The sequence below is a fragment of the Athene noctua genome, unplaced genomic scaffold, assembly GCF_965140245.1.
Source record: "Athene noctua unplaced genomic scaffold, bAthNoc1.hap1.1 HAP1_HAP1_scaffold_76, whole genome shotgun sequence".
In the NCBI taxonomy this organism is placed as follows: Eukaryota; Metazoa; Chordata; class Aves; order Strigiformes; family Strigidae; genus Athene; species Athene noctua.
In genome coordinates, this window is record NW_027437563.1 from 221,871 (window position 1) to 247,371 (window position 25,501).

General features: G+C 54.5%; 1 protein-coding gene across 1 annotated transcript; it reads left to right on the top strand.

Annotated features, from left to right (window-relative positions):
• The first annotated feature begins 1,882 nt into the window (after positions 1-1,882).
• LOC141955025 (coiled-coil domain-containing protein 183-like) lies at positions 1,883-6,562 on the top strand. The gene is made up of 11 exons (XM_074895088.1): positions 1,883-2,224; positions 3,196-3,363; positions 3,493-3,597; positions 3,790-3,912; positions 4,257-4,370; positions 4,512-4,572; positions 4,655-4,755; positions 5,016-5,176; positions 5,532-5,721; positions 5,865-5,990; positions 6,240-6,562. Exons 1-11 carry the CDS (start codon positions 1,883-1,885, stop codon positions 6,459-6,461), a joined length of 1,713 nt encoding a protein of 570 aa, XP_074751189.1. The 3' UTR covers positions 6,462-6,562.
• Positions 6,563-25,501: the final 18,939 nt, after the last annotated feature.

The following is a 25,501-nucleotide window of genomic DNA, read 5'->3' on the forward strand; positions in this document are numbered from 1 at the left end:
TTCCGCACGCGGCTGGCAGTGAGCCTGCCCACACGCAGCCTCCACTCAAACCTCCCCATTTGCTGTGGCTGCCCAGGGCTCAGTGTGGTTTGTCCGTGGCTCTCCAGTGCAGAAGCATCCACCCTCGCCTCGGTCGGTGTGCTGTGCCGGGGGGTGAGGGGCAGCACTGGTTAGGGACCGTGGGAGCTGCTGTTTCTTTCCTGTTATGAGATGAGCCACAACTCTGCTTTCTTTGCTGACACTTGGGCTGCCAAAGCAGGCAAAGTATCGACCTTTTGTTGTTCGTGTCGGAGCTGATGTTCTGAATTCCCTCTTCTGCTGTTGGTTGCAAAGGCCTGGCACGAGGTGGGGGTGGCGTTTTGCTGGGTGCTGTGGAGATGCAGACGAGATGGAGCCTCTCTAAAAGCTTTCTCAGCACAAGAGCGTGGCGTAAGAGGGTGGAAGGAGCATTATCTCAGCTCTGCAGAAGGAATTGGACGCTGTAACATGGCATTAAACTGGTTTTGTGTTTCACAGAGTACTTACACCTGCGCCAAACCACGCTGGGTTTTTTTCTTGTAACACCACGGTTAAGCTTTGGCAAGAGGAAAGGATGTTCCTTGTGCCACCGGCCTGGCTGGAGCCTCAGTGCCAGCGGCTCACGGCAGGGCATCTGGGTCTGCATCTGTGCCCGCAGGTGCTCCCCATGTGGGGGCTCATCCTGACCCGGGTCACTGAGGCTGGGTCCCTGTGAGGGTCAGCACTACCGGAACAACAGTGGGCTGGTGGATTTTAGGAGGGGGGGTGTTACACATCATCTGCTGTAAACCAGCGTGCGGAAGAGACCCAGGTGCGAAGCACGAGGCTTTGCTGGAAGAGCAGCTTGTGTGGTTGTGTGTATGGAACTGTGCTTTGTGCCCCTTGGGAAGGGGAAGCACTGAGTCATTTGTGACTTGTCTCTGGCCTGTAATTTTGGGAAGTGGGGCTTTGGATCTTGAGGGCCGTTCTGCAGGGCTCTTGGATATCTGTCGGTCTGTTTCCCTGCGGGACTGGTTTACATTATCTTATGGTCAACGCAGATTGATTATGGTAGAAACCAGGCAATTTCCTTCTGATTTAATAATGTATTCTTATGATAATCTCGTGGCCTGTATAGGTCTAATAGTTCTGAAAAGCTGGTTGATGTCTATCACTGAATGGGCTACGGACCAAAACTGTTAATTTGGGTGCCTGGAAGACGTGTGTGTAGCTCCCACCCTGTCAGAAGGCAGGTGGGGAAGGGGCAGACAGGCCCTTTCCCACGCAGCTCTGCAGTTAGCACTGACTTCTGCTGGCTATGAGCTCGCACCTCCTCTTTGGCAAAACGGTCTTCCTGGGAAGACCAACCCAGGGGGGGAGTTGTTCCCTTGGTTTCTGTGGCCAGCACCTGGAGCACAACAGGGTGAAGATCTCGAGTTACAGAAACTAAATCTAAGCTGGTTTGCTCTTGCCCGCTCCAACCGGAGCGTAACTCCCTGCACCAGCGTTTCCTGAGTGAGGAACTGACATTTCCAAAGGTGCGTATCTAGGGAGACGCCTCTGGGCATCTGAGACAAGCTGGCAGCTCGCAGGAGAGCGCCGGAGCCGTGTTTGGGTACGGGTGTGCAGCTGTTTTCCCTGAAATGCCCCTCGCCCTGTTTCTGGCGGGGCTTGGGGGGCTCCCCCGGCTGGGCGGGTGGCAGCTGCCGTAGCCACGGGGATGGGAAGGAGAGCGGGGATCTCCCCTGCCCGCCCTGCCTTCGCCTGCTCGGTAACCGATTATGACCTCACCTGTTCCGTGCCCCGGCAACAGTTCCCGGGCGCGGGGAGCTGGGCTCCACCCGTGGCCACAGCCCGGGCTGTCTCCAGTGCGCGAGGAGCTGCGATGGATGCCACACGCGCGGCGGGGCTGAAGGGCCGAGGCAGGAGCACCAGCTCCGTGCCGGGCCGGAAGGCAAAGCTCAGCCAGCACGCCCGGGATCTGCGCACCGTCATCGCCTTGCAAGGTGCTGCCCCTTGGGCTGCGCGGGGACGGGACGGGGCGGGCGGGGGGCTCTCGGTCCCCCCATCGTCCTGCGTGGTCCCAACAGCACCTTCGTGTCCTGCAGAGCAAGAGAGGGAGGCTTTCACGTGGTCCTGCGGGGAAGAGCTCCAGCAGAAGAGCGAGCGGCTGCCCCGCCTGTGTGAGGCGGTGCAGGACGTCCGTGCCCCGAGCGGCACCCAGAAGGTACCGGCAGGTCCCGTCTACTGTGCCCCTGCCTGTGCTGGCCCTGCAGAGACAGCGCCCCCCTTGCCCCTCATGCGGCTTCCTCTGGATGTGACCGTCCCCAGGCTGGGGGGATGTTCTCTTTGCCCCTCTCCTGCCCCCAGTGCCCAAGCTCACCACCTCCCAGGTCTGCGAAGCGCAGGAGCCCTCGGGTGTGGCTATGCCGGGGAGAGGCAGGAGGCCATGGCAGGCTCCGGCGGGCAGGGGCTGCTCGCTGGGGGCCAGGGCTCCGGGGCGCTGGGAAGAACAGCGTGCGTGGCGGAGGGGCCGGGGGCCGGCACAGGGACAGCCCCACGGGGCTGGTGCGGCGAGACACGGGGTGTTCCCGTGTGGTGCCGTGGGTCCCCTTCCACCGCTCAAGGGACCCCCTGGAGCTCCCCGAGCAGATCCTTGGCCCCAGCAGAGCTCCTGGCCGTCCCAGCCTGCGTGTCCCCAGGGCTGCCCGGGTTCCTGCAGGCTCCAGCTGCATCCCTGGAGAGAGAAGCTCTCTCTGCCCTCCCCTACCTGTCCCCGGGTTGTGACCTGGCTGTAAGGCCGTGGGGACAAGGGGTGCTGGCCCCACGCAGCTGCCTTTCCCTGGGGTCTCTTGCAGGGACAGGGCAGTGCCGCCGCTCTCTGCCAGCAGCCACATCTGGGGCACCAATCGATGGATTTTATTGGCGCCCAGCCCCGGGTCTGCGCTGTGCAGAGTCCCTAAGCCTGACCCAGCGCTGCCCTCAGTAGTTGCCCAGCTCTGCCTTAGCCCGACCAGCCCCCCAGAGCAAAGCTCTCCAAGAGCCCGTCCTGCCAAGGGAGCGACGATGTCCTGCAGCAATGTCCTGGCATCTGTAGCTCTACCTCAGGGGCAGTTTTCCAGACAGGACCCTTCTCCTGTGAGAAGGTGCCCAGAGAGCCCTGCCTCTGGCCTGGCCAACGCTCCCATGTCCATGCAGGTGACCCAGGAGAAGCTCCGGGCTGAAATCCATGCGCGGGTGAACACCTGTAACTTGCTGCTGGACCAGGTGAGGCAGCGGAGACGAGCCCGGGACGAGCTGCAGAGGCGGCTGCAGCGCCTGCAGGCTGTGGAGAAGGAGGACAAGCAGCAGCAGGCGCAGCTGCAGGTACCCAGGGCCCCTTCCTGGGGTGGCAGCACCCGTGAGGGGCCTTCATCCCAGCCCTGCACCCCCCCGGTGGGTTCCAGGCTCGGCACGTGGCGTCACCCCGTGTCCCCCCTCCTGTCTCTGCCCCAGGCCATTCGCCAGCTGGAGAACAGCATCGAGAAGATGCTCTTGAAAGTTCAGGCTGCACAGAAGGTGACAGCCCTGTACGTGGAGGTGCGGGATGCCCTGCGGAAGGTGAGCCCCTCCTCACTGTGTGCCATCGTCCCACCCGCTCCCCCTGCCAAGGCAACGAGGTGTCCAAGGGGTTGCTCTGGTGTTACGCCCCCCCGCATCAGCCAGGTCCTCCTGCTCCCTCCACCCCCTGTCACAGTGTGGGGGACCCCTGGGGCTCAGTGGGGTGACGTGCTGTGCCTCTCTCTGTCCCAGGAGCTGGACCACCTGCCTATGCACCTGGACCTCCTGTGTGGGACGGCTGAACGCTACCATAGGGAGCTGGAAGATGCAGAGCTCGTGGCTGCAGATGCCCGCAGAGCGGCTGCTGTAACCAAGGTGAGATGGCCCGGGGCACCGTGGGGCCCTTTCCCACACTCCAGAGCCCACCGACAGCACCACGCGCCCCGGCTGGCCGGGGAGTCTTCCTGCAACAGAGACTGAGCTGGGCTTGCCCACGGCACCCGGCTGCCTCCAGAGCTCCTCCTGGGTCTCGCTCTTGGGCCAGAGTGCCCTGGGGCTGGGGACAGCCTGCCCGAAGCGCCAGCCACGGTGAAGGCAGCGTGCTCAGCACGGGGAGGGCAGGTGTCCTTTTTGACACTGGTCATCCCAGAAGCTCAGCTGGCTCCCAAAGGTCCATTCCGGCTTCCGCAGCTAATTTTCCCTTCTCTGATACGCTGCAGGGCGACGTGGAGAAGTTAAAAACCCAGATGCGGGCGGACAGAGAGTTCTGGTGCCGCTCCGAGGCCGCGCAGAAGCTGCAGCTCAAGGAATTCTTAAAAAGGCATCTGAGAGAGGTGAGCTGGGGGGGCCAGCACAGGCAGGGCTGCGGGCAGGTGACAGGCACCAGTGCGGAGCCCCCCGTGGGTGGGGGGCCTGCAGGGCCAGCTCCCCCAGGGTGCCAGCAGCTCGGGGGCTGACGCTGAACATCCTTGCAGCAAGCCAGGCACAAGCTCGCCGTGGACTTGTCGAAACTGCAGCTGCAGGACCCTCTTGCGGGTGAGTGCCTGGCGGGGTGCAGGGGGGTGTGACGTGGGCACAGCTGCAGGCAGCATTCCCTGACGCTTCCCTCCCACGCCAGGAACCCAACTGGAGGACACCAAGTCCCAGGAGGAGTACAAGGCCTGGGTCACCAAAAAGGTGGAGGAGGCCAAGGCTGCGGTGCCGTGCTCCCACGTCTGGGTAAGTAAAACCCATCTCCGTTAAAACGCAGGGCTGAGCCGAGACCTCTCTGCTGGCCTTGTGTCCCGGTGGGGTGCTCTGCTCTGCTCTGCCCCTGCAGCCCCCCAGACCCCTCCTGTGCAGGCAGGGATGGAGCTGCTTTTCTCCATGCCATGAACCTGCAGCAGTCCCTGGGGCAGAGACCTCCCCGAGGCCACGGCCCGGCTCCTGTACCCTCCAGGAGGGCCACGGGCTGAGTCCTCGTGCTCTCCCCTGGCCAGGACATGGCTGGCAGGTTCCTGGAGCAGCAGAAGGCCTCGGCGGACCTGGAGCGGTATCTCCAGCAGTGCAAGGAGAAGCAGCAGGCGCTGAAGGAGACGCTGCACCAGCTGGAGCTGAAGCACGATGAGCTGAAGCGTCGCCAGCCCCCCAACACCCTCAGGTACTGCTGGCCTCGGGACAGCCGTGCCAACTGGGCCACCACCCTTGGAGGAGGGATGTGGGCATCCTGGGTGTCCCAACAGGGCCCCTCTTCCCCCGTCCTGCTGCAGCCCCCACCCCTCCTGCTCTGGGAGGTTTCCTGAGCAGAGTGCTCCCCCAGCGCTGGGCCTGGCAGAGCCCCCAAAGCTCCCGCTGCGGTTGGCACCAGGAGGACCCTTGCTCCTTGCCTGGCGTGGGGAGTGGGACCAGCAGCGTGGGGTTGGGTTGCAGGCAACATCTCTGCTCTGCAGGCGGTGCGGGGGGTGAGACGAGCACTTTTGGCAACAGATGTGGGGTGTCTCTGCACCCTGATGCAGTTGTATGGATGTGAATGTGTCTGGCTGCAGGAAGCTGGAGGAGGAGCTGAGGAGGGAGCTGCAGCGGGAGGAGGCTCGGCGGGAGCAGATGCGAGCCCAGATGCTGAAGGAGGAGGATCTGCTGCTCCAGTTTGACCACGCTGTCAACAACCTGGCCGTCCTGCTGCGTGGCATCACGGTGCCCGGCCAGGTACCCGTGCGGTGCGGGGGTGAGCACGGCTCCGGCCGGTGCTGGGGGTGCAGCGGCACAGCACAGTGATGTGTGGAGCGGCCACTGTCACCCCAAGAGACTCTTCTTCCCCACCAACGTAGTTGTTCTCTCTCCGATTGCAGGACGCTTTTGTCCAGGCCTGGAGTACGCAGGAGAAGCTCCAGCACTGTAGGCAGAAGCTGCAGTACCTGGTGCAGCGCACGGCCAGCCTGCCCCCCGAGAGCCACAGCCTCAACGAGGACAATGCGGTGCGTGCTGGGGCTCCATCCCTGCGGTGGTCTTTGGGGACCCGCACAGGGCTCTCCCAGGTGGCCCGTCCCAAGCTGTCCTCCTAGATGGGAGCACGGACGTGGCCCCGGGGAAGAGCCGTGGCGCAGCTCAGCCCCAAGGGGCACTGGGCGCTGCGGGGTGTCCCCCCATGGGGACATGGAGGTGAAGCACCCCTGGGTTTGAACACCCCCTCCCCTTCAGCAGTTAACCCAGGGTGTCTTTCACAGACTTTTGTCAAGGTCCGAAATCTCCTGGAGCAGACGATGGCACAGGCTCCCCGGAGCCTGAAGATTTCCTTGGAGGACACCAAGGGTAGGAGAGCACAGCGGGGACACGTCCCCCAGCGCCTGTCCCAGCCCCTGCCCACAGGCAGTTCTGAGCGTCCTCGCCTGTCTCCCACTGTCCCAGCAGACCCCGACCCAGGAGCTGCCTCCAGACCTTGGGTCTGACCTTGGCTGTCTCCAAGGCTTTGAGCACGGGGCGTGGTTTTAGGTGGGGATGTGGGAGAACGACGGCAACTGTTGGGGTGGTAAGCGCTAAGCCCCAGCAGAAACAAGGGGAGATGCTGTGGGGCAGGGAGGGGGCCCTCGTCTTCAAAATCCCCTGCCCTGAGGGTGAAGAACCAGTGCTTGGCTCTGCCTGTGGCCTCCTCTGATTGGAGGCTCTTGGAGCAGACAAGGAGCTTCTGCAGCTCACGGCCCTTTTTCCCAAAGCGGAGGTGAAGCCACCGCCCCGCAGCTCCAGACCTTGGTGGGAAGCCCCAGCAGTGTTGGGGGGGGACCCCAGCGGTGGCATCCCCAGGCCCTGCAGGTCACCCTGGGACGCTGGGCTGGGAGAGCCCGTCACAGTGCCTGTGCCCGAGGGCCTGGCACGGGGCTCTCTGGGATGCCACCAGCCCTCCAAAACGGGCCACAGCTCCCCAGGGACACAGGCACAGCGGAGGTGGCCCCGCAGACCCTCCCCAACCTGCTCCTCTCTGCTCTCTCCTCCAGACCCTCCTGCTTCTGACGATGATGACGATGACCATGTCCTCTGCCGGGAACACATCAAGAAGCAGGGGCGGCTCCTGATCGAAGTCAAAAAGAAACAGCAGCCCTTTGAACTAAAGCTCTGGATGCCCCCGACCACCCCTTCTGCTCCCGATGCCCCCAACCACCCGCTGCACCCTTTGTCTCAATACAGCAGTTATTCTTAGGCTGAATACAGCAGGTCTGTGTCCTTCTTCCCAAGCCCACAGCAGAGCTGGACCAGGAGCTCCTCAGTCACTCCTGTCAGGCAGAAGCAGCGGCGTCAAGCCCCGAGGGGAGCTGAGCTGGGTTTGGAGGCAGCCCTCTCCCCCTGCCCCTCGCCCAGCTGCTCTCCCCGCAGAGGTGGGGCTGGGCTGGGCTGGGCTCAGCTTTCCCAGGCAGAGCAGAGCTGGGGGCAGGCTGGCTTTCTGCCCCCTGGCCCTTCCTGGGACCTCTGCCCCCCCCGACAGCTCTGGGAGCCCGGTGGGCTGGTGTCTGCCTGAGGCAGCTCTGGGTGTCACCGAAATCCGGGATAAAAGCACTTACCTACACCAATTTGACGCAGATAAGCAGACACTCCTTTATTGACGGCCGGACGTGTAGGGGAGTGCTCTCACCAACAACACGTGCCAGGCACCAGAATCATACACCTTCTATAGAACTTACTCCTACATATTCATTAGGTCTTCATGTATAAGCACACAGCTTCCAAGAAATCATGAACATATTCTCTTCCTATTTCCGATTCTGCGCAGTAGAGGTTAGAAATGTCTAGAAATGGCTCTGGGGTGTAATGTGAGTAGGTGGTCCGTGGGTCAGCGGTCGCGATCTCCCCCGGCCGGAATCACCTTTTGCTTAAGGACACGGTTTTCTTGGCAGGTACCTGCAAGCTGTTACGGTCACTGCCCTCAGTTCCCATTAATCCTGGACCTTGACAACTCCTTGCATTCTTCTAGTCCTATGTATGTATTATAAATCAGTTTACAAATCACCTCGTGTTTTGTTACCTAGGTTCTAACCGTTCCTACTAAACAATCATGACCAATCCCTTCAGCCTTGGCACAGGGCTGTACGGGGAAGTTTAGAGTAGCAGTCGGTTGCTAGATTCAAAATACAATAAATGTAAAATTATTTTTTCTAAAATATCTCAATTCTATACTTATATTAGAATCAAACACTATTTAATTTCAGTTGTTAATAAAATCAGTAAGACGGGGAACCGTGGGGCAGGGGCTGAGGCCCGGACAGGTACCGGATCTCAAGGGGTGTCTTCGTGTGCGCGCGTGGGAGCGGAAGGGCAGAGCCTGCCTGGGAAAGGGAGAGCCCCTGGCCCGGGCTGTCTGACCTGGCGTGGAGCCCTCGTGCCTCTTCCCTCCCCTGCTCCCGGCACGCACATTGTGCCACTCGTCCCCCTGAGCTCCGAGCGAGCGTCGGGGACAACCTCTGGGCTGCAGGGAGGTGCCTGGAGGGAAGGGCCGCCCCGAGGTGCCCCAGGCCGGCAGAGGAGGCTGCAGCAAGCCTTTGGCTCCAGGTGGCATCCCCAGCCCTGCCCAGGGCTCACAGACACCCCCCCGCGGAGGCCGCGTCGTCTCCTCTGCAAAGGCCGAGAACCGGGGGCTGCTGGTCCCCAAGCGCAGCCAAGGCCGGGGGCTGCTGCCAGGGCCCTGTGGTCCCCGCTGGAGCCCCCGGCCAGCGGCACCTCCTCCAGCTCCGCGGGGGCCATCGGCCCCAGCGCGAGCTTCCCCTGCCCTTCCGGGCGGGGCCGGTGGGAAGCGCCGCCGCGGCCGTGGCTCCGTCGCCCCGAGGCCGCTGCCGGCCGCTCGCTCCGCTCGCCGCGTCTCGGTGTCGGCGCTGCGGCGCTCGGCGCTGCCGGAGGGTCCGGCGGGGCCAGCGGGGCCGGGTGCGGCCGCTCGGTCCCGGGACGCCGGTTCCTCCGGGCGGGGGATTCCCGTGGGCTCTGTGTGTGGACCCGGGGCGGGCGGCCGGGAACATGCCGGGGGGGGGATCTGCGGAGGGTCTGCGCGTGTTGGTGGGAGAGAGAAAGTGGGCGAGAGGCGGATCAAAAGGGCAAAGGAGAGTTAAAAAAATGAGAGTGAAATGGGGGCTTCTGGGCGCCAAGGCCGCGTGGAAATTGCACTTTGGGCAAGAGTGAGGTTGAGCAAAGGATTCGTTTCCTCGCTCCTTCCCGGTCTAACCGGGACGGTGGGTGTTTTCGGGGGTTTTGGAAAGCTGGAGGTGAGCTGTCTCGAGGGAACGCCGCTGTCAGACTCCCGGCGGTACCGGGCGTTCCCCTCCAGACCCCATCTGCCGAGGTTCCCGGAGATCTGGGTTAGAGTCTGGCCTGGGGTGGCTGTTACTGTAAAACACTTTAATCAAGGGAAGAGTGTAACGGGTGAGAAACCAGAATTAATGCCCTGGCTGCTGCTGGGTGTAAAGAGGAAGGAAATGTAGAGAAGTGTCAGGATTCTTTTTGGTGCAGGAGGAACCCCGGGCAGTGGTGCCAGGATCTGTGTGATCGTGTGTTTCGGGGATACACCCACGGTGAAGCGATGCTCCAGACCCTGGGTTTCTGCTCTTGGTAACACGTGCCCAGCTGCACACGTACCGAGAGCAGCCGGGGTTGTTTTTATGGCGTGCTCCGCTGTTTGGATTGCTGGTGGATTTTGTATGAAATGCCTAAGTGCAGATTGGAAGGGTTTTGCTTCAGGGACGAGAGCCTGGAGCCTTTGCTGTGAGTTGGCAGCGCTGTGACTTCTCGTGTCCCTGGGCAGAGCCCGGGGTTGAGAAGAGCCCTGCTGCTGTGCGGAGCTCCAAGCGGACACACAGGGGACAGGGCTCCAGAAACACGGTGTCAGTGGATGGCGCTGGGTTTACTGGTAAAGGTCAAACCCGAGATTTTTCCCCGTTAATGTTTTTTTCTTTATGTACCAGTATGTATGTACTTTGTGTGCCAGCCTGTGATAGGAGCTGGAGGAATCACACTGTTCCGTGGAGAGTTTGAATAGATTTTCTTGTAAGCTGGTTACAGGTAGTTATTTTCCTGGGTAGGATAGCAGTGCCTCTAGTCAGGAGGTATCCTGATCAGTGTGTGAAGGGAGGTGATGCTTGGTCAGATCCCAGGTGTCAGCAGTGCAGAGCGTGTTCTCGAGCAGCATCTTGGCACTGCACTTGTGCTTGTGCCACAGCGCTGTACGGCTCCGTGAGCGCTGAGAGCCTCTCGGTTCTAGTGCTGCTCCCTGCTGTGGGGGCTCGTGAGCTGCTTCTGTGCGTTATTTTGCACGTATGTAAATATTTATTGCTTTGTGTAAGGTGCCTGTGATTATGAACATGAGGAGAAGCGTGTGACTTCAGCTGTGAAGGTGTGGAGGGTGTGGGAAGCGATGACTGCCTGGAACTGTCTGGTGGTTCAAAACTTGTTTGTTATCAGCGGTATTTTTAATCAGCTAACGTGCCAGGTAATTGTCCATATATTTTTGGAGACAAGCACATTTTAGACATGGGTGTGGCTTTACTAATAGACTGTGCAAGGTATTCCCAAGGCAGTTGTGTGTTTTGTAATACAAACATAAAGGAAAAAGACTCTTGGGAGGAGGAGGCACAGGAAGAGCATCTCTCCCCATGGAAAGCTCAGCATCGCTTGGGGCATGAGGGAGCTGGTTTCTCTCTATGCGATGACAGTACAATTGACCTCGGAGTTTCAGTTGGCATTCTGAAGGCAATGAGAATCAGGCCTTTAACTTTAATCTTAAAAATCTAGATTCTCCTCTGTGGCACAGCATGAGTTTGTTAAACCTCCGGTCGTGTCCATTAGTCTCCTATAGCTCAGCATCATAAAGCTCCTTGCAGGGCAGGGTAGGATTGTTCAGAAGGTGTGTAATTCCTTCGCCTGTGCACTCAGTGAGCAGTAGTACAGTCTTTCATACAAGCCTGCAATAATTGTTCTGTCCAGTCTGGAAACTGTTGATGTGAGGCAAATTCATTTTGGCTTATGTTCAGGATTTCAACTAATACATTGGCTTATGTGGGGTTTGGATTTCTTTGGGCTCTTGGAGATTCATTTGCTTTTCAGATAGAAAGGCAGATTTAGTTCATAACTGTATCTTTCTATTCAAAACCTGGGCCAGTCATAAGCTGGCGGTATGAAAGTTGTCCTGGCAACGTAGAATGTGACAATCCTGTCCTCAGCCCAGGCTGTGAAAGGCCGTTGGTCAAGCCTGGGACCTGCTAAAGTCAGGCCTCCGATACTTTTTAATTTTTATCAAGTTTTCCACTGAAAACTACTTGTGAAAATATACTTTCAAATGTATTAGTTTACACTGTCTAAACAAAATCAGATTAATGTGAAACATCGATGTAAATTCACACATGAATATTAATCTGTGAGCCGTCACTTTTCTGGTTACTGGGGTTTTTTTCCTGATGTTTACATCGGGTGAGAAGAAATCTTTGTTCACAAAATAGTTTGTGTTAATCATTGTTTACTTTGCTGTCCCGAGAAATGTAAAGAACTGGAAGGTTGACTCTGGGAAGACACTGATGTTTAGAGCAGGTATTGGAGATCTCTCAGTTTCGTTAGAAATTGGGTTTATAGATCTACGTTTGGATCCTTTTCAATAAGAAAGGAGCAGGATGGCTGCAGGCGCTAGGTGCATACAGGTCCCGTAGGATTTCTGTGTGTCAGTGCCGCGCCGGGCACTGCAGCCTGGGCTCAGAGCTCCCCGCAGTTCGTGGCAATCTCTGCGGTGCCCTTCGCGGGCTGTCGGAGTCACTGTGCAAAGACACCGACGGGCTGATGCAGCTCATAGCTCAGGAGTCGTGGGAATCGGTAGAATGTACTACAGGATTTAGAAATGACTGAATTTTGATTTTTTAAATTCTTTTTAAAGGGGAATAGAGTTTTTTGTTTGTTTGTTTGACAACATGCTCTGTGTTCATTACCTTAGGAAGTGCTTTTGCTCTGCAGAATGCAATGCGGGTAAGTCCCGGGCGATAGATAACCCTGTTTCGGGAAAACAAGGTACTGTGAAATGTTAGAATGAGTACAACAAAGCGACCTTTCTAAGTGTTCCTGTTGGCCCTAAGTGGTTAGGCATGGAAGGTGGGCTTGCTTAAGAGGAGAAAAGAAGGATAGATGTGATTAAAGAAAAACAAATATGCAAATCTCTCCCTTTCAGACATCCGAAGCAGTTTAGGACCATTTGATCTGTGGTCTTGGCAAACGTGTACTTTGAAACCCAGTGAATTCTCTTGCAAAGAGGGAACACTATAAATGCAATAACTGAAGGTGAGATTGGGATATCCTTGGGTAAAAAGAAAAGTAAAAAGTGCTTCATTCTGTAAAGGGTGCTGCTTGGACTGGTGGAGCTGCTGAAGGCGCAGTGCAGTGTGACTCCCAGAGTTCAGGACCAACTGCTGAAGGGAAGGTCAGAGGCATTTGCTGAGGCTTATCGGAGGCCGCAGCCTCGGCAACAGCGTGTGCTGGTGTTTGGCAACGTGGACGTTTCCCTGGCAGGAGAAGAGTGTCTGTCTGTCCTGGGGATGACGTGAGTCGGTGACTCTCGTGCCTGGTCCCTTGGTGCATCCACTGAGGGAACCCCTACTGTACCCACCCGCCTCTCTTCCTTTATGCCTCGGGGGAGATATTTTTAAACTCGAGAATCCGGAAAATTGATAATCTTTGCAGTGAGTGGGCGAGAAGGCAGAATAGCTGGATAGCTGAGCAGAAAGCCCCGTCAGCTGTGAGCTCCCCAGGCGCCGAGCACCGTGTGATGCGTGGAAGGGAGAGGCCGTTCCTGAGCAGGAGGGGCCGTGGTCGGGCTCCACGTGCCCACAGAGCTTCCCAGCCCCGCACCTGCTGGGAAGGGGCTGCTGGGGCCCAGAGCTGGATCAAATCCCTGTGCGTGGCACTGTGCTCTTCTCCTTGAAGCCATGTGCAGATAATACCTACTGACCCCAGATGTGCTCTGGCACCTGGGCTGTGTCACAGCCTGTAAGGTCTGACCTGATCCCTGGTGGCCAGGGCACAAGTGTCCTGGGAAAGGCTGAACATGTGCCCAGCCCCAGAGCGATGCCAGGGCAGTGACATGGTGTCTCCGTGACCTCTGAGGACACGGGTTTGAAGCTCAAAGTATGAGCTGTGCCGGGTCTTTCTTCAGAAGGCGTAGATGTTGCTGCTGTGTGATAGTCCCTCCCCAGCTCTGTCAAAAGCAGGAGCACGTCAGCCTGTGTGTGCCCGCAGCTGTGCCACGGGCTGAGCGCGCTGCTGGCCTGCGGGTCGCTGCACTCCCCTGCTTACCTCTCCCCGTGTCAATTTTTATGCTCTGTATTTCTGATAGTGTAGGCTGATATTGCCAGTTTTTCTGAATTTTTCTGATTCCACCCCCCTCCGCGGGCTGTACGCCGGTCTCTGGAGAGAAGGACTGATAACGCTAAGGAGCCTGGCTCCTACCCTCCCCATTGCTGGGAACCGCTTATAACAGCCCCTCGTCTCCTCAGGGCCGGGCACAGCTGTGCCTGGGATGGGGTCGAATGGGAACAATACCAGAGAGAGAAAATAATTAGAGGGTAATAGCAATTTTTGGCTGCAACTTTTCTATTCTTGACAGTTTACCTCTGTCCTTTCTCCCAGCCTTTAAAGGGTTTTTATAAAGAATGAAAAGGTAGGATGGAGAGAGGGAAGAAGAGGGAAAAGGAAGAAAAAAATGCAGAGAAGGTGGGAAAAGGAGAGAAAAATGACAGAAGATTGTAAGGGGAGAAGGGAGGAGCGGTACAGAAAAGGATCTAGAGAAGAAAATTAAAACAAAAAAGTGAAGAATTAAATTCTGGTTTAGAAGGTGTAGAATGTTGTTACTTTAGTTCTAAGAAACTGCTGAAAGGTGGAAATATTGAACCCTTAAGAAGGACTTGTGGAAGCTTTTACTTAAGTTCTATTCCATTAAAATGGATAGATAAAAGTAGCTGCTAATAAGCATTTGAAAATGCTGTTGGTGATTTAAGAAAAATCGAAATGAAGTTCAACTATTTCTGAAACGCTTCTGTGAACAGTTGCATAATTTTGAATGTGTGGTATTTCCTGCGTTCAGAGACACGTTATAGGTGTCTGCCCTATATATCTCTCTGTTGTAGCTACGCAGTAATTGAAGACTACAGCCTGTTTTTCAGAGAAGCTCCCAGTTTTGTGCTAAACAGAAACTGAGGTCTTCCTTGCAGTAATATTTACAGTCCTCTGGAATACTATGGTTAGCCAGGTAATAGTTGATGCTTTTCATTTTAAAAAGTCGTACAGTAACATTGAACAGATGGAACTTTTAGGTACGGAGTTTCCTTCTTTCTTTACACAGTGGAGCCTTCACACTTTGGCCTGGAGTGTACTGGCGTCACGAGGTGTGACCTTGGACTTTGGTTGATTTCTGCCAGGGGTCTTCTCATCCCAGGTGAGAAGGATTGCCCAGGTTCTGCCGTGCCCGCGCTGCTCTCCCAGCGTGTCCCTCGGCGCTGCCTTCCCCTGCACAGTGACGCCTCCTCCAGCCCTGCTCTGAGCAGCCGATAGAGTGGGTGAACTTCCCCGCCTCCGGCCGCTCGCAGTCTGGTTTGTGTGCCTTTCCCATCCTCAGCAGCTCTGTGAGGAGGAGGAGGAGGGGTTATATTTTCTCGGCGGAGGCCTCAGCTGGCAGCGAAGGTGGCAGTTTGACTGGAGAAGGGGGTCGGAAACGTTGAGCAGGAGGCGCTGTGGTGAGGGGAAAGGCCGGTGGCTGGATCGTGCATCTTTAGAAGGGAAGAGGATTGGTTGGGGGGGGCACTGGGAGAGACAGAGCAAAGCACAGGGAGTGTGTTAGAATGAGCGTGCAGTTGGAGACTGTTTTTCACCCTCTAAAGGGTGTAACGTTTACTTCACTTGCTATATACTCTACTCATCCATACAAGCAGATAAATAGTTACTGGGTGTATAGATATTTGTACATTAAAATTATATTTTACGTAATATGTCATATTTTAGATGTATTTTCATATATATTACCTATTTATCTTTTTTCTACAAAAAATGATGTACATAATGCAGTAGCAGTAGAGTAGTGCACTACCTTATGGAAGTATCTTCACTTCCATCATTTGATTATTCCCGTTGCAGGCTGTAAGCCTTTGCCCGTGCCCCAGTGCGTGGATCATTCAGTACAGCACTGCTAATGCTGCTTTGGTGAGATGGAGTTCTCATGGGGATGCATGCTCAAGGGTGACTGTTCCAGAAATGACTGCTCTGAGTCTGACACCCGTGGAGATGAACTTACTCAGGTGCTGGAATTTCCAAGCATTCTGCTGTATCCCCAAACTGAATGTAATTCACCTTCTGACAGAAGTGGGGTTCAAAGCATGTGAGTATTACCACACCTCGAATTAGTTCATACCTTTTCAGGACGAGGATGGGATGATGTTGAACATGTTATGCAGCGTGACGGGGTCTCCCAGCAGAAAGGTCAGACGTGCCGAGACGGTACCGAGGGAGCGTTCGACTGCAGAGTCTGCAGCGGCTGGGAGAGCAGCAACCTTCACAGCGTGTGAGCACCAGGGCACAGGCCGCACTGCCCCGTGTCTTTAAAGCTACTTCTGTGCTAGCCACAGACTGAAACAAAAATTTTGGAGATGATAAAACCAGCTTCAAACTGCAAATAGTAAAAAGATGGCAGAAAGCAGTGGATTAAAAAAGGGGGCTTGACTGGCGGTTCTGAGGTCAGGTTGTTGTGCCGGCTTCTGCATCTTGGGGGTCTGCACAGTAGAACAATTGGCATGAATCCAGTTGGGTCATTGAAGGTTCAGTTCACGTTAATTCTCTCGTCTTAGGTAATAAATGTAATTAAAATATGTAACTGCACATTGTATAACAGGCTGGAAGGCTGTATTACAGTCTGTTTATGGTAGGGCTTTTCTGGCTCTCTGCAGCCCTTGCAATATTACTCGTTAAAGGGTAATTCAGGTTCGTTTGCTGGTTTCAACCAAAGAAGCGGAGTGAAAATCAGGGACAGCTACAATGCAGTAAGATTATTTTTGCCCCCAGATTGCTGAGCAGACTCCTCTAGCTGTCGGAGAGGTGAAATATGTGGCCTGACTGAAATTCCAGGTGAGCTGTTGGTCGTCCTGTTGCGGGCCCTGGCAGGTGCAGACAGGCGCTGCTGCGTCTCCCCTGTGAGACGGGGGGTGCCGGTGGAAGCGCCGCAGTTCTCTTGCCCTGGGCTGTGGAGGGCAGCCGGCCTGTTGGGGCACAGCGCTGTGCTCTGCCCCCTCACACGCTGTGTCGGTGTCTCAAGAACACAAGAATTTGGCCTAGAGAGCAGCGATGCTGCGTGTTGTGCCCTTGGCCCAGCACTGAGCTGGGTGGAGACCAGAGCTGGGACTTAAGGACAGACTGGACCAGTTCGACTTGACTGAAACACTGACCCCATCTAGCATGCCGAATCAGATGGGGGGGTGTTCACTTTTCTTAGATCAATTACATCCTGGGCGATAGATTCCTGCAGCAGTTTCTGCCAGAGTGAGCCTTACTGCCAACAGTCTTTGCTGAATTGTTGCCTGCTGACCTTTTCCTCATGATCTGTAGCCCTCTGACAGTACTGGCTGTGGATCAGAGTCGAGCTTCAAAACCATTTTAAGAGGCATATTTCTATTTTAACATCTTTTTTTTTCCCTTTTTGAAGTTGGGGATATCATCTATTTGTGATCTATCTTAAGTCATACTTCCCTGTATGTTTATGGTTTGATTTTTTTTTCTTGCCCTTTTCCCCCCCTCCTCAATCAACATAATCAGAATTTCGCCCATGGCATTTCCGAGTGGTGATTTTTCATATGACAATGATGAGGGTGTTTTCCTTCCGTTTGATTTTATTTTTGCCATGGGCTACAAGCCTTAATGGTTTCCTCAACACAAATATGTTTGATAGATTTCAGTGGGCATTTCATAGTATGTAATCATGGTGATGTTCATGTATGCCTTTTATCTCAATTTCTCAAAAAAATACGCTCTTGGAAACACGAATAAAATTTTTCTTTTGTACAAAGGGCTTTACCTGAACTCCTCAAAGTGCTTGGAATTAATGCTTTGCCTTAATACAGCAGGTGGAAATTTATTCTGCCGACCATCTTGTGATAAGCATTCTTCTCTTCAGTAGCACTGGCATGTGCTACTGAATGTACTACATTTCACATTTTATGTGAAACCACATTCTTTATTGATTTTGCACCATTTTTCCTCAAATTCTGAAGAACTGTAGCTGCCAGAACTTTCCAGGCTGATTTACTGTTTCGCTGAAACCTAATACTGAGTCTTCAGTCTTCTGAGCATCTTTCCCCAGATGCGAATTTCAGTTTCTCTCTTCCCTGATGATGGTTGGTCTTTCTGCTGTTGAAAAACCTGGTTTTCTTCTTCGGGTAATATTCACATTGCTCTACGTTGTAGCTCTTCTTCTAAACGGTGTAGAAAAACATAACCGCAGTGTAGTTGTATTCATCATTTCCAGCAGCTTTGTGTTTTCTTTCCTTTTCTTGAGTTAAATGAAAACTATTAAAAATGTCAGAAGCTTCTGAAGGTGGGTTTTGGGGGCTGTGACCTCACTGATATTTTATGGGGAAAAAAAACCTACTTCAAAATGGTTTACATTCTCCTTGCACTCTAGAAAGCACTGAGTTCTCTCAGAGTCCAGGCATGGTGGAACTAAGTATGACACTATTTAAGATGTCAAGTAAAAATGAGTTCAGGGGTCACTTAGCTCGGAACAGAAGGCACAGGTAAGAAAACCTGAAGCTGTCTGGTAAAACTCATAGGAAAAAACCTTTTCTAAAAGATGCCACCAACATTCCCAAGAATGAAGGTCAGCGAAAAGCTGGTTTTCGAGCGTCTGTCGTGTCCGACTTGTCAGGTGTCACTTCAGTGCCACAAGGCAGCAGCTCACAGTTGGAGGTTTCAGCAGCATCCACGGGTTTGTGCATGAAGACAGACTGTGCTCAAGCTGCATCAGGGCTCCGGGGTTAATCGGCTGCTGTAGGCTCAGTCGCGGCCCCAAGCAGCTCTTCCCATCGCTGAGGGCTTCCTGGAGGATTAAATACAATCTAACATTGCTGTGCTTTGGGGTTTTTTGAAAGAAAGATTGAGCTGTAGAGCAAAATGCTAAATTTCAATCACACTCTTAAGAGTGATTTTTTTTTCCCTGCGGAGCCGGCCTGTCCATGGCAGCACTCAGAGCATTTCTCTGCATCCCCAGGAGAACTGCTCAGCCTAACAGCTGCCCAGGGCACTGGGGCATCTCTTCCCCGTCGGCCACACCACACAACGCTGAAGCTGAAGCTTGGCACCTCACCCTGAAGAGCTTCAACAGAAGCGTTGGACTTGCCGTGGCAATTGATCCATCAGGCCGCTTTACTGCTGAGCAACCTCCCACCCTTCCAGCCCCAAAGCAACATGCTGCCACTTCCAGAGCGCCACGGCGCCAAAAGGAAAACTAAATGCTTGGTGAAACACACGTGAGTCCGCAGAAAGCCTGCAGATCCTCATTTTGATGCATTCCCCAAAAGAATGACTTTGAATTGCAGTGGGCAGTCTGTTTGTGTTCAGAAAATCAGGTAATCAAAAATTAATTTCTCAGCTCCACAACGAACAGATCCCTTCCTGGCTCCCTGACAGAGACAAATGGTGCAGTGATATGCAGCCTCATTGCCTGCAGTTGGTGCCTCAGGGCTCTGGGTCAGAAACTTGAACTCTAATGGAGAGGTGTAGGAATTTAAATGTTAATGCTGCTCAGAATGTAAGAAGTCCATCATTACTGCCGTTGTCAGGGCAGACCTGATGGCTTTCTGGCATACTTTTAATTAACTCTGTGTGCCGGTCCAACCACATTTGCTGTTATACTTGGATTTCAACCAAACACACACATTCTCCTTTCAAACTAAAAATAAGAGGATGATATGGTACTGCCTTCTGCCCTTTAATACAAATCTAGATTTCAAAATTTCACTTAAAAAGAAGCTTTCAGATAGTGAATTTAAAAAAAAAAAAATGCCAAAAGGATTTCATTTAATTCTCAGAATGAAGTCTCACTTAAAAAGGAAAAAAGCACTTGTGACTGACCATCACTTGTCTCACTGCTGATTTCTTCATGGGAGCTCTTAAACTGGGCATAACCTTGTTATGGGACTGTGGCCACTCCTGGTGATTTGAAGGTGCTGTCAGAGAAGACAGTGTGCAAGTTCTTCAGGTGTGACTTGTCATTTCCTATTACTGATATAAAAAAAGCAAGGATAATGATTGTAACAACCTTCTGAACCCATACAGAATACATCACATGGCTATGCATTATACCACACAGATATTCTACACCCCTCTGTTCCATTATCCACCAAAAAAAATTGTTCAGGATAGCGAATGCTTCTTCTGTTCCATGGGATCCACGGAACTAGAAACCTGGAGAGTTTCTGCCACCAGCTGATGGCTTCAATTCAAGCAGAAAGCAAAGGAAAATTATGTCTTTAGATTCATTTTTGCACAACTGGAACTCCTTCCACTCAGGTCAGAGAAAATAACAGCCTCTGCCATAAGCCATCTTCCTGTGCTCTACGTCAGCAACAGGCAAAAAGAAAAGTTGCGGAAGGTTGCATCTGTTCTTCTGAACAGCGGGTGTAGCAGGAACCCCCTTATTTGCAGGACGAGGCTGTGAGACAAGACACACCCCGATATGGTTAACAGTCAAGCTCCAACGTTTATTAGAAAAACAAGTCCTTATATATTCTTGTGACAGCAAACCCGTGTGTGGCTCTGGCGCATGCTCATTTCAACAACTCGTTCCTCTCAGCACTTCCAACAAGCGCTACTAAGCGTGCACAACCGGTAGATAAATTTCTGCTTTGTTACTCTACAGATCCCCTTCTTCTCTGTTTCTTCCCTAACGAACACAAATTCTTTCGCTTTTCGCCGTCGTTAATCTAGACGCCGTTAATCTTCTAAGACAAGGGCGTCATTAATTTAGACATCGTTAATCCTCTAACTTGAATGCTGATGACACTGCCGCCATTCACCGAGCAAAGCCCCGCCCCCATCCAGCTCCTGGCACTTGGGCAGCACTGCTGTCATTCACCGAGCAAAGCCCCGCCCCCATCCAGCTCCTGGCACTTGGGCAGCACTGCTGTCATTCACCGAGCAAAGCCCCGCCCCCATCCGGCCCAGAGACATGGTGGCCTGCAGCCTGCGATCCAAAGCCTACTTGGAGCGCACGGGACAGCACAGCTGGCCAGCCAGAGCCTACTCAGAGTACTTCTTGAGACCAGCATGCCATCCAGAGACTAACTGGAGCCCAGTAGGACACCACCTGGCCAGCCAGAGGCAACCTACAGCCCGCCTACACCACAGGACAGCCAACCAGAGCCTACTCACAGCCCTCTTGGACCCGAGCTGGCCAGAGACCCTACTCAGAGCCCCTGGGCTAGCATCTTGGGGCCACTTGGAGACTAAAGCTGACCACTCACATCCTCATTACAGTTGTCTTAGAGCCTGTGCTGCCACCCAGAGTGTACTGAGAGCCAGAAGGCTATCAGCTGGCCACGCAGAGGCAACCGAGAGCCTGCCTACACCACACGTCAGACAACCACAGCCTCCTCACAGCCCTCTTGTGGAAAAGCCCAGAGCAACAAGGTGGCATCTGGCAAGTGACAAAGATACAGCAGCTTTTGGTGACAATTCTCTGAAGGGAAAGCCAGAGATGATAGGCATCCCTGCTGGAAGGCTCTTTCAGAGGACAGTGTTAAAGAGCGTCAACTGGCAGGTTTGAGCACTCTGGGAAAGGTCAAACACGTTCAAGGTACCACAGAGCTCTCTGCAGCCAAGCCCCAGCGAGGGACTCCTGTGGGCTCACCTCTGAGAACACAGACTGATGGGCCACCAGCCCTGCCGACAGAAAACACCTTCTCAGCACCTGGGGCAGAGCGTACAGCGCCCTCAAACCACCAAACCGGCCAGGTCAGCCCCCCAGACACCCAGCATCTCCCCGCAGCACCTGCAGCCACAACTGCAGCCCAGCCCTGCTGTCAGGAGTCCTCTTGCCTGGTCGGGTCAGCGCTCCCGGCCTTCCAAAGCCCGGCCTTCTGGGAGCTGCACTCAGCCCAGCTCCGGGAAAAAAGAGGAAGGCTCCCCTTAACTCTATGCGGAGACTTCCAGGAATTCTCCCACCTCAGGGAAAAGGAAATGGCATGAAAATTTTTGGTCCGTTTCTCCACAGCAAAATAAAAACCAACCCCTGCAGCAGCGAGACAGCTGTCCCAGGAGTAGAGATCTTCACAGCCCTGAAGTAAACGGGCTTGCCTCTGGCTTCCAGCTGCATGGGATTGCTTGATAGCACCTTACACAAAACCCACAATGAAATACCTCGGACAAGTTAACAAACAAACAGCATTACGGTTGTCCACAGGATTCGGCATTGCCTTCTAAACCCCCTGTTCTTTGGTACCTTCAGCAAACCGCCAGCTCTGATTCAGCCCTCGCTTGGTTTTCTGGAAGGGTAACAAAAGCAGCTTCAGCAAGATCAGAGTCAGAGCACAACACCTGCTTCCTTCAGCGATCAGGCCCTGCTGCCTCTGCCCAGCTCAGATCCCCCAGCAGCCGCTGGGCCTGCAGGGACTGAACAGCTCGAGTCTGACCAGGGGACGAGGCAAAGCCTGGGGAAGAAGGCCACCTGTGAGACAGTTTGACAGAGAAGAGGGCAGAGAGAAAATGTGGGGCAATAGAGCTGCCAAAGGAGATTAAAAGAATCGGGCCTTCACGAACCCAATCCATGCACTCGAGGGTTTGTATCTGTACAGATGTTCCTGTTCTCAGAATGGCAGAACACTCAAATCCACTGCCCAGGGAGAACAGGGAACCTTTGGAGATGAGCACAGAGCCCAGCGCTGCCAACTCTTTAACAGCCAGCAGAGCACACCTCCTCCCGGGGGGCAGCTCTCACTGCCACACTGCTGCCAGGGAGGGCAGGGGAGGAGAGTCAGGACAGCTGCAAAAACTTCATGAGACTTCTCCAAGGGGAAAAAAGGGCAAGAGACATTTCAGACAGCATGAAATCAGAACAAAAATGAACATTCCTCCAAAAAATCTCTTAGTGTTTTGCTTTGCCCGAGAGGCACCTCTGTGTCACAAGGTAAATATCCCATTCCACTGCCCAGATGCAGAATTATTCCAACACAGAATTTCTCCACTAACCAAGGGCTTTTCTGCACAATAACCTCTGCAGCCCGGGGCACTGCAGCCGAGCATTCGAGTACATGCACAGCCAGTGTGTGCAGGCTGGCAGCTGAAACCTTTGCATACTTCTCTCTCCATTGCTGCGGGAACATCTTGTCTCCTCAACCCTACACTCTGGTTCTGCAACAATTCCCCACAGAGTCAAACAACAGTTTCAGGCGCATCCCACTGCCTGCCCAGGATGGAATCCCCAAAGTGTGACTGTTCCCAATTCCATTTTTCCCGTAGGAAACCATGGCATAGAGAGGAATGTGTGCAGGCCTTCAGCAATGCACACAGCCCGACCACACAGCACCAGCTCCTGTGAGGTGGAAGATGGTGAGACAGAAGTGAGAGCTCTGGGGCTGTCAGCTGCCAGTTCAACACCTGGCAATGACAGAAGGAGTAGAGGAGATTCTAACCGCTTTTAAAATACCAAGAAACAACTGCTACTTGCCTGAAGTTCAGAGTGGAAAATCTCTTTACAACCCTAAATTAAACTTCATGATGTCCTGGTGACCCTGTGTGACCCCTCTTCAAACAAATCACCATTCTGAAACCTCTCGGGTGCTTCTCCTGTGACACTGAACACCTGACAATCTTTCACTGCCGCTGGTCCTGCTGCCTCTCCTGATCCATCACATTTTCACCACCACCTTCAGATGCCTGGTGCTCACCACAGCCAGTGAAATAACTGGCAGCAGAGCGCTGAAACAGAAGGCACAGGCAGCAAGGCACTGCTGTGCACAAGCTTTCACAGTGCAGACGCAGGATAGACAGGGGAAGAATCTGCTGCCCAGCCCTGGAAAACCCAGTCCCCTCAGCCGCAGCACTGCTGACACCTGCAAAGCTTCCTTCCTCAAGTTCTAAGGACAGAGGAGCATCCCCTGGGTGCAGATGCAGCCACCTCTGAGTACTGCCATTCTCAGGGGTTGCATTGCTCATACTCATCAGCAACTTATAAAGCAAGATTTCAGTTAACTGTCCTAAAACCTAAATCCCCAGCAGGAATTGCCTCAAAAGGTTGATCACAGACGAGCCGGCTCCACCTGCTGCATCGCCTCCCCTGGCCACCACACACAGAGCTCAAGCCCTCCCTGGCCTGTCCCAGCCAGCGCCCAGGAAGGTGCTGTCAGACCTCTCCGCTCCCTGACACCCCCGGCCAGCTCCCCGGCACAGGGCACACGCCGGCTGCAGGCCGCCAGCCAGCCTCGGCACAGGGAGTCACTTCAGGAAAACCCACGTTTTCCCCAAAGACCAGGTTCTGCTCCGAGCCCGAGCTACCGCCGCGAGCCCACAGCACCCGGCCTCTGCGCAGCACCCGAGGGTGCGAACCCCGACCCGGAGCAGACGCCAGCCCTGTCCCACCTGCTCCACACGGCATCCCTGCAGCCACAGGCACCTCCTGAAAGGGGAACCTGCCAGAGCCCTTGTTAAATGTGTTCCACAAAGACCAGGCAGTTACAGAAAACAGATGTCACAGGGAGAAAAGCAGGCAAAAGGAGGAGGAGGAGGAAGTCGGTCTGCCTGGCTCCATGAAATGGGGATGAGAACAAGCAGAGGTGCAGGGCAAAGCAGAACCCAACAGGAGCTGGAAGGTGACGGGAAGAAAAAACAGGCAAGATGAACTACACAGGTGTTCTGGACAGGAGACTGCTTTTGTAAAGATCTGGATGAATTCTTCCTGATCAATTATCCTGATGATAATTCTCTTTTCCCATGGGCATTTTGTCAACACGTAAGAAGATGCACAGGAGACCCCAGGAGAAGCCCCAACACTCACCTAGGAACGAGGTGACGATCTGCAGACTGACAGCACATCAGGCAGGACAAGCTTGCAGGGAAACACGGTGGCAACCGGTTACATCCCGTTCACAGCAATCCACAGCCGCGGGCAGTGAAAAGTGACGATTTTCTGCAGAGCTGCTGCAGGGGGGAGAGGTGGAGGTGAAGGAGAGCCTGCCGGAGGAGGCTGAAGCAGTGCCCCCCGCGGCAGCTGCTGTGCCGGCAGTTTGCAGCCTCAGAGCAACGGCTGCTGCCGGATTTCCCACCCAGAGGCACTCCCAGTTTCCCGGCACACAGACACTTGTCCTTTTATTACTTTTCAGTTACTTCTTGTAGCTTCAGTGTGGGAGGTTTCGGCTCTGCCTGCAGATGTCAAGAGACTCTTTCCTGAAAGCAGAGCAGGACGTTCCGACTTGAAAAAAACAGGATTGGTCTTTTGGCAAAGGCGCGAATTAGCAGCTCTGCACAGAACCTGACCTTTGTGCAGAAAGCCAGAGGAGCAGCCGGGCTCTGCAGAGGGGCTGGGCTCCAGCACAGCCCTGCTCACCCCCCATCTCTCCCAGCACCTCCCAGCTGGGAAACACTGTCCCCCAGCCGGAAGGCAAGAGCCCCCCTGGGCCAGCTCTCGCCCTCGGCCTTAATGCCGGATTCTGAGCAGCACCTCTCGGCTCTGGTGACCGGCACCCTCTGAAGCACCACTCCGGGGTGTTTCATCAGACTGAACCCACCCACCCCAAATCACCACAGCGGGCAGAAAATATTAAATGGGTCACCTCTTTCACCCTTGAAGTAAAAATCAAGGGCTAAAATTCCCTTTCCCTGGGGTAACCCGACAGATAAACCCCGCAGACAGCACAGACCCCAACAGACAGCAAAACCCACCGAGTTCAAGGGAAAAGGACAAGCACAGTCACACAGCAGAACGTCTGGAGTGCCACAACCAGGACAACAAACCTTTCATTTTTTGAAAACAAATTCAGAACCATGAAAAAGTTTGGGGTTTTAGACCAAAGCTTTCCCTTCCCCGGCGATGCCCCCACCCCCTGCAGGGAAATGGGCCCCAGCCCCCTGCGCCCACCCACTGCTGGGCCGGAGCCACCACCACTAGTGCTGGGGCTGCTGGGGCTGGTGCCCCCTTGGCAGGAGAAACACTCAGTCACCACCCAGACCAAAGGGAGTGTTTTCAAAGGAGCAATTCCCCCTTGCCGGGTGAACCAAATCTCTGCAGGAACATCCCTCAGGGGAGACCATGGAGAGCTGGAGGCCTCCTGCCCAGGCCGCCTCCCTCAGAGCACAGAGCCCTGGCAGAGTGTCGCAGGCAGTAGGCCCTGTGGGGCCAGGGGACCCCGGGGGGCTCCAGCACGTTGTGTCCCCCCAGCACCTGCCCACACTCCTGCCTGTGCCGTGAGGGGGCACTGGGGACCTGGGGGCTATTGGGGGGTGTTATGGGGGT

What these genes read in the sequence shown, in the direction of transcription:
- LOC141955025 (XM_074895088.1), top strand. Translation starts at nt 1,883, where the DNA reads ATGGATGCCACACGCGCGGCGGGGCTGAAGGGCCGAGGCAGGAGCACC. An exon ending in GCATCACGGTGCCCGGCCAG is followed by an intron (nt 5,722 to 5,864) that starts GTACCCGTGCGG and finishes CTCCGATTGCAG; the next exon opens with GACGCTTTTGTCCAGGCCTG. An exon ending in GCCTCAACGAGGACAATGCG is followed by an intron (nt 5,991 to 6,239) that starts GTGCGTGCTGGG and finishes TGTCTTTCACAG; the next exon opens with ACTTTTGTCAAGGTCCGAAA.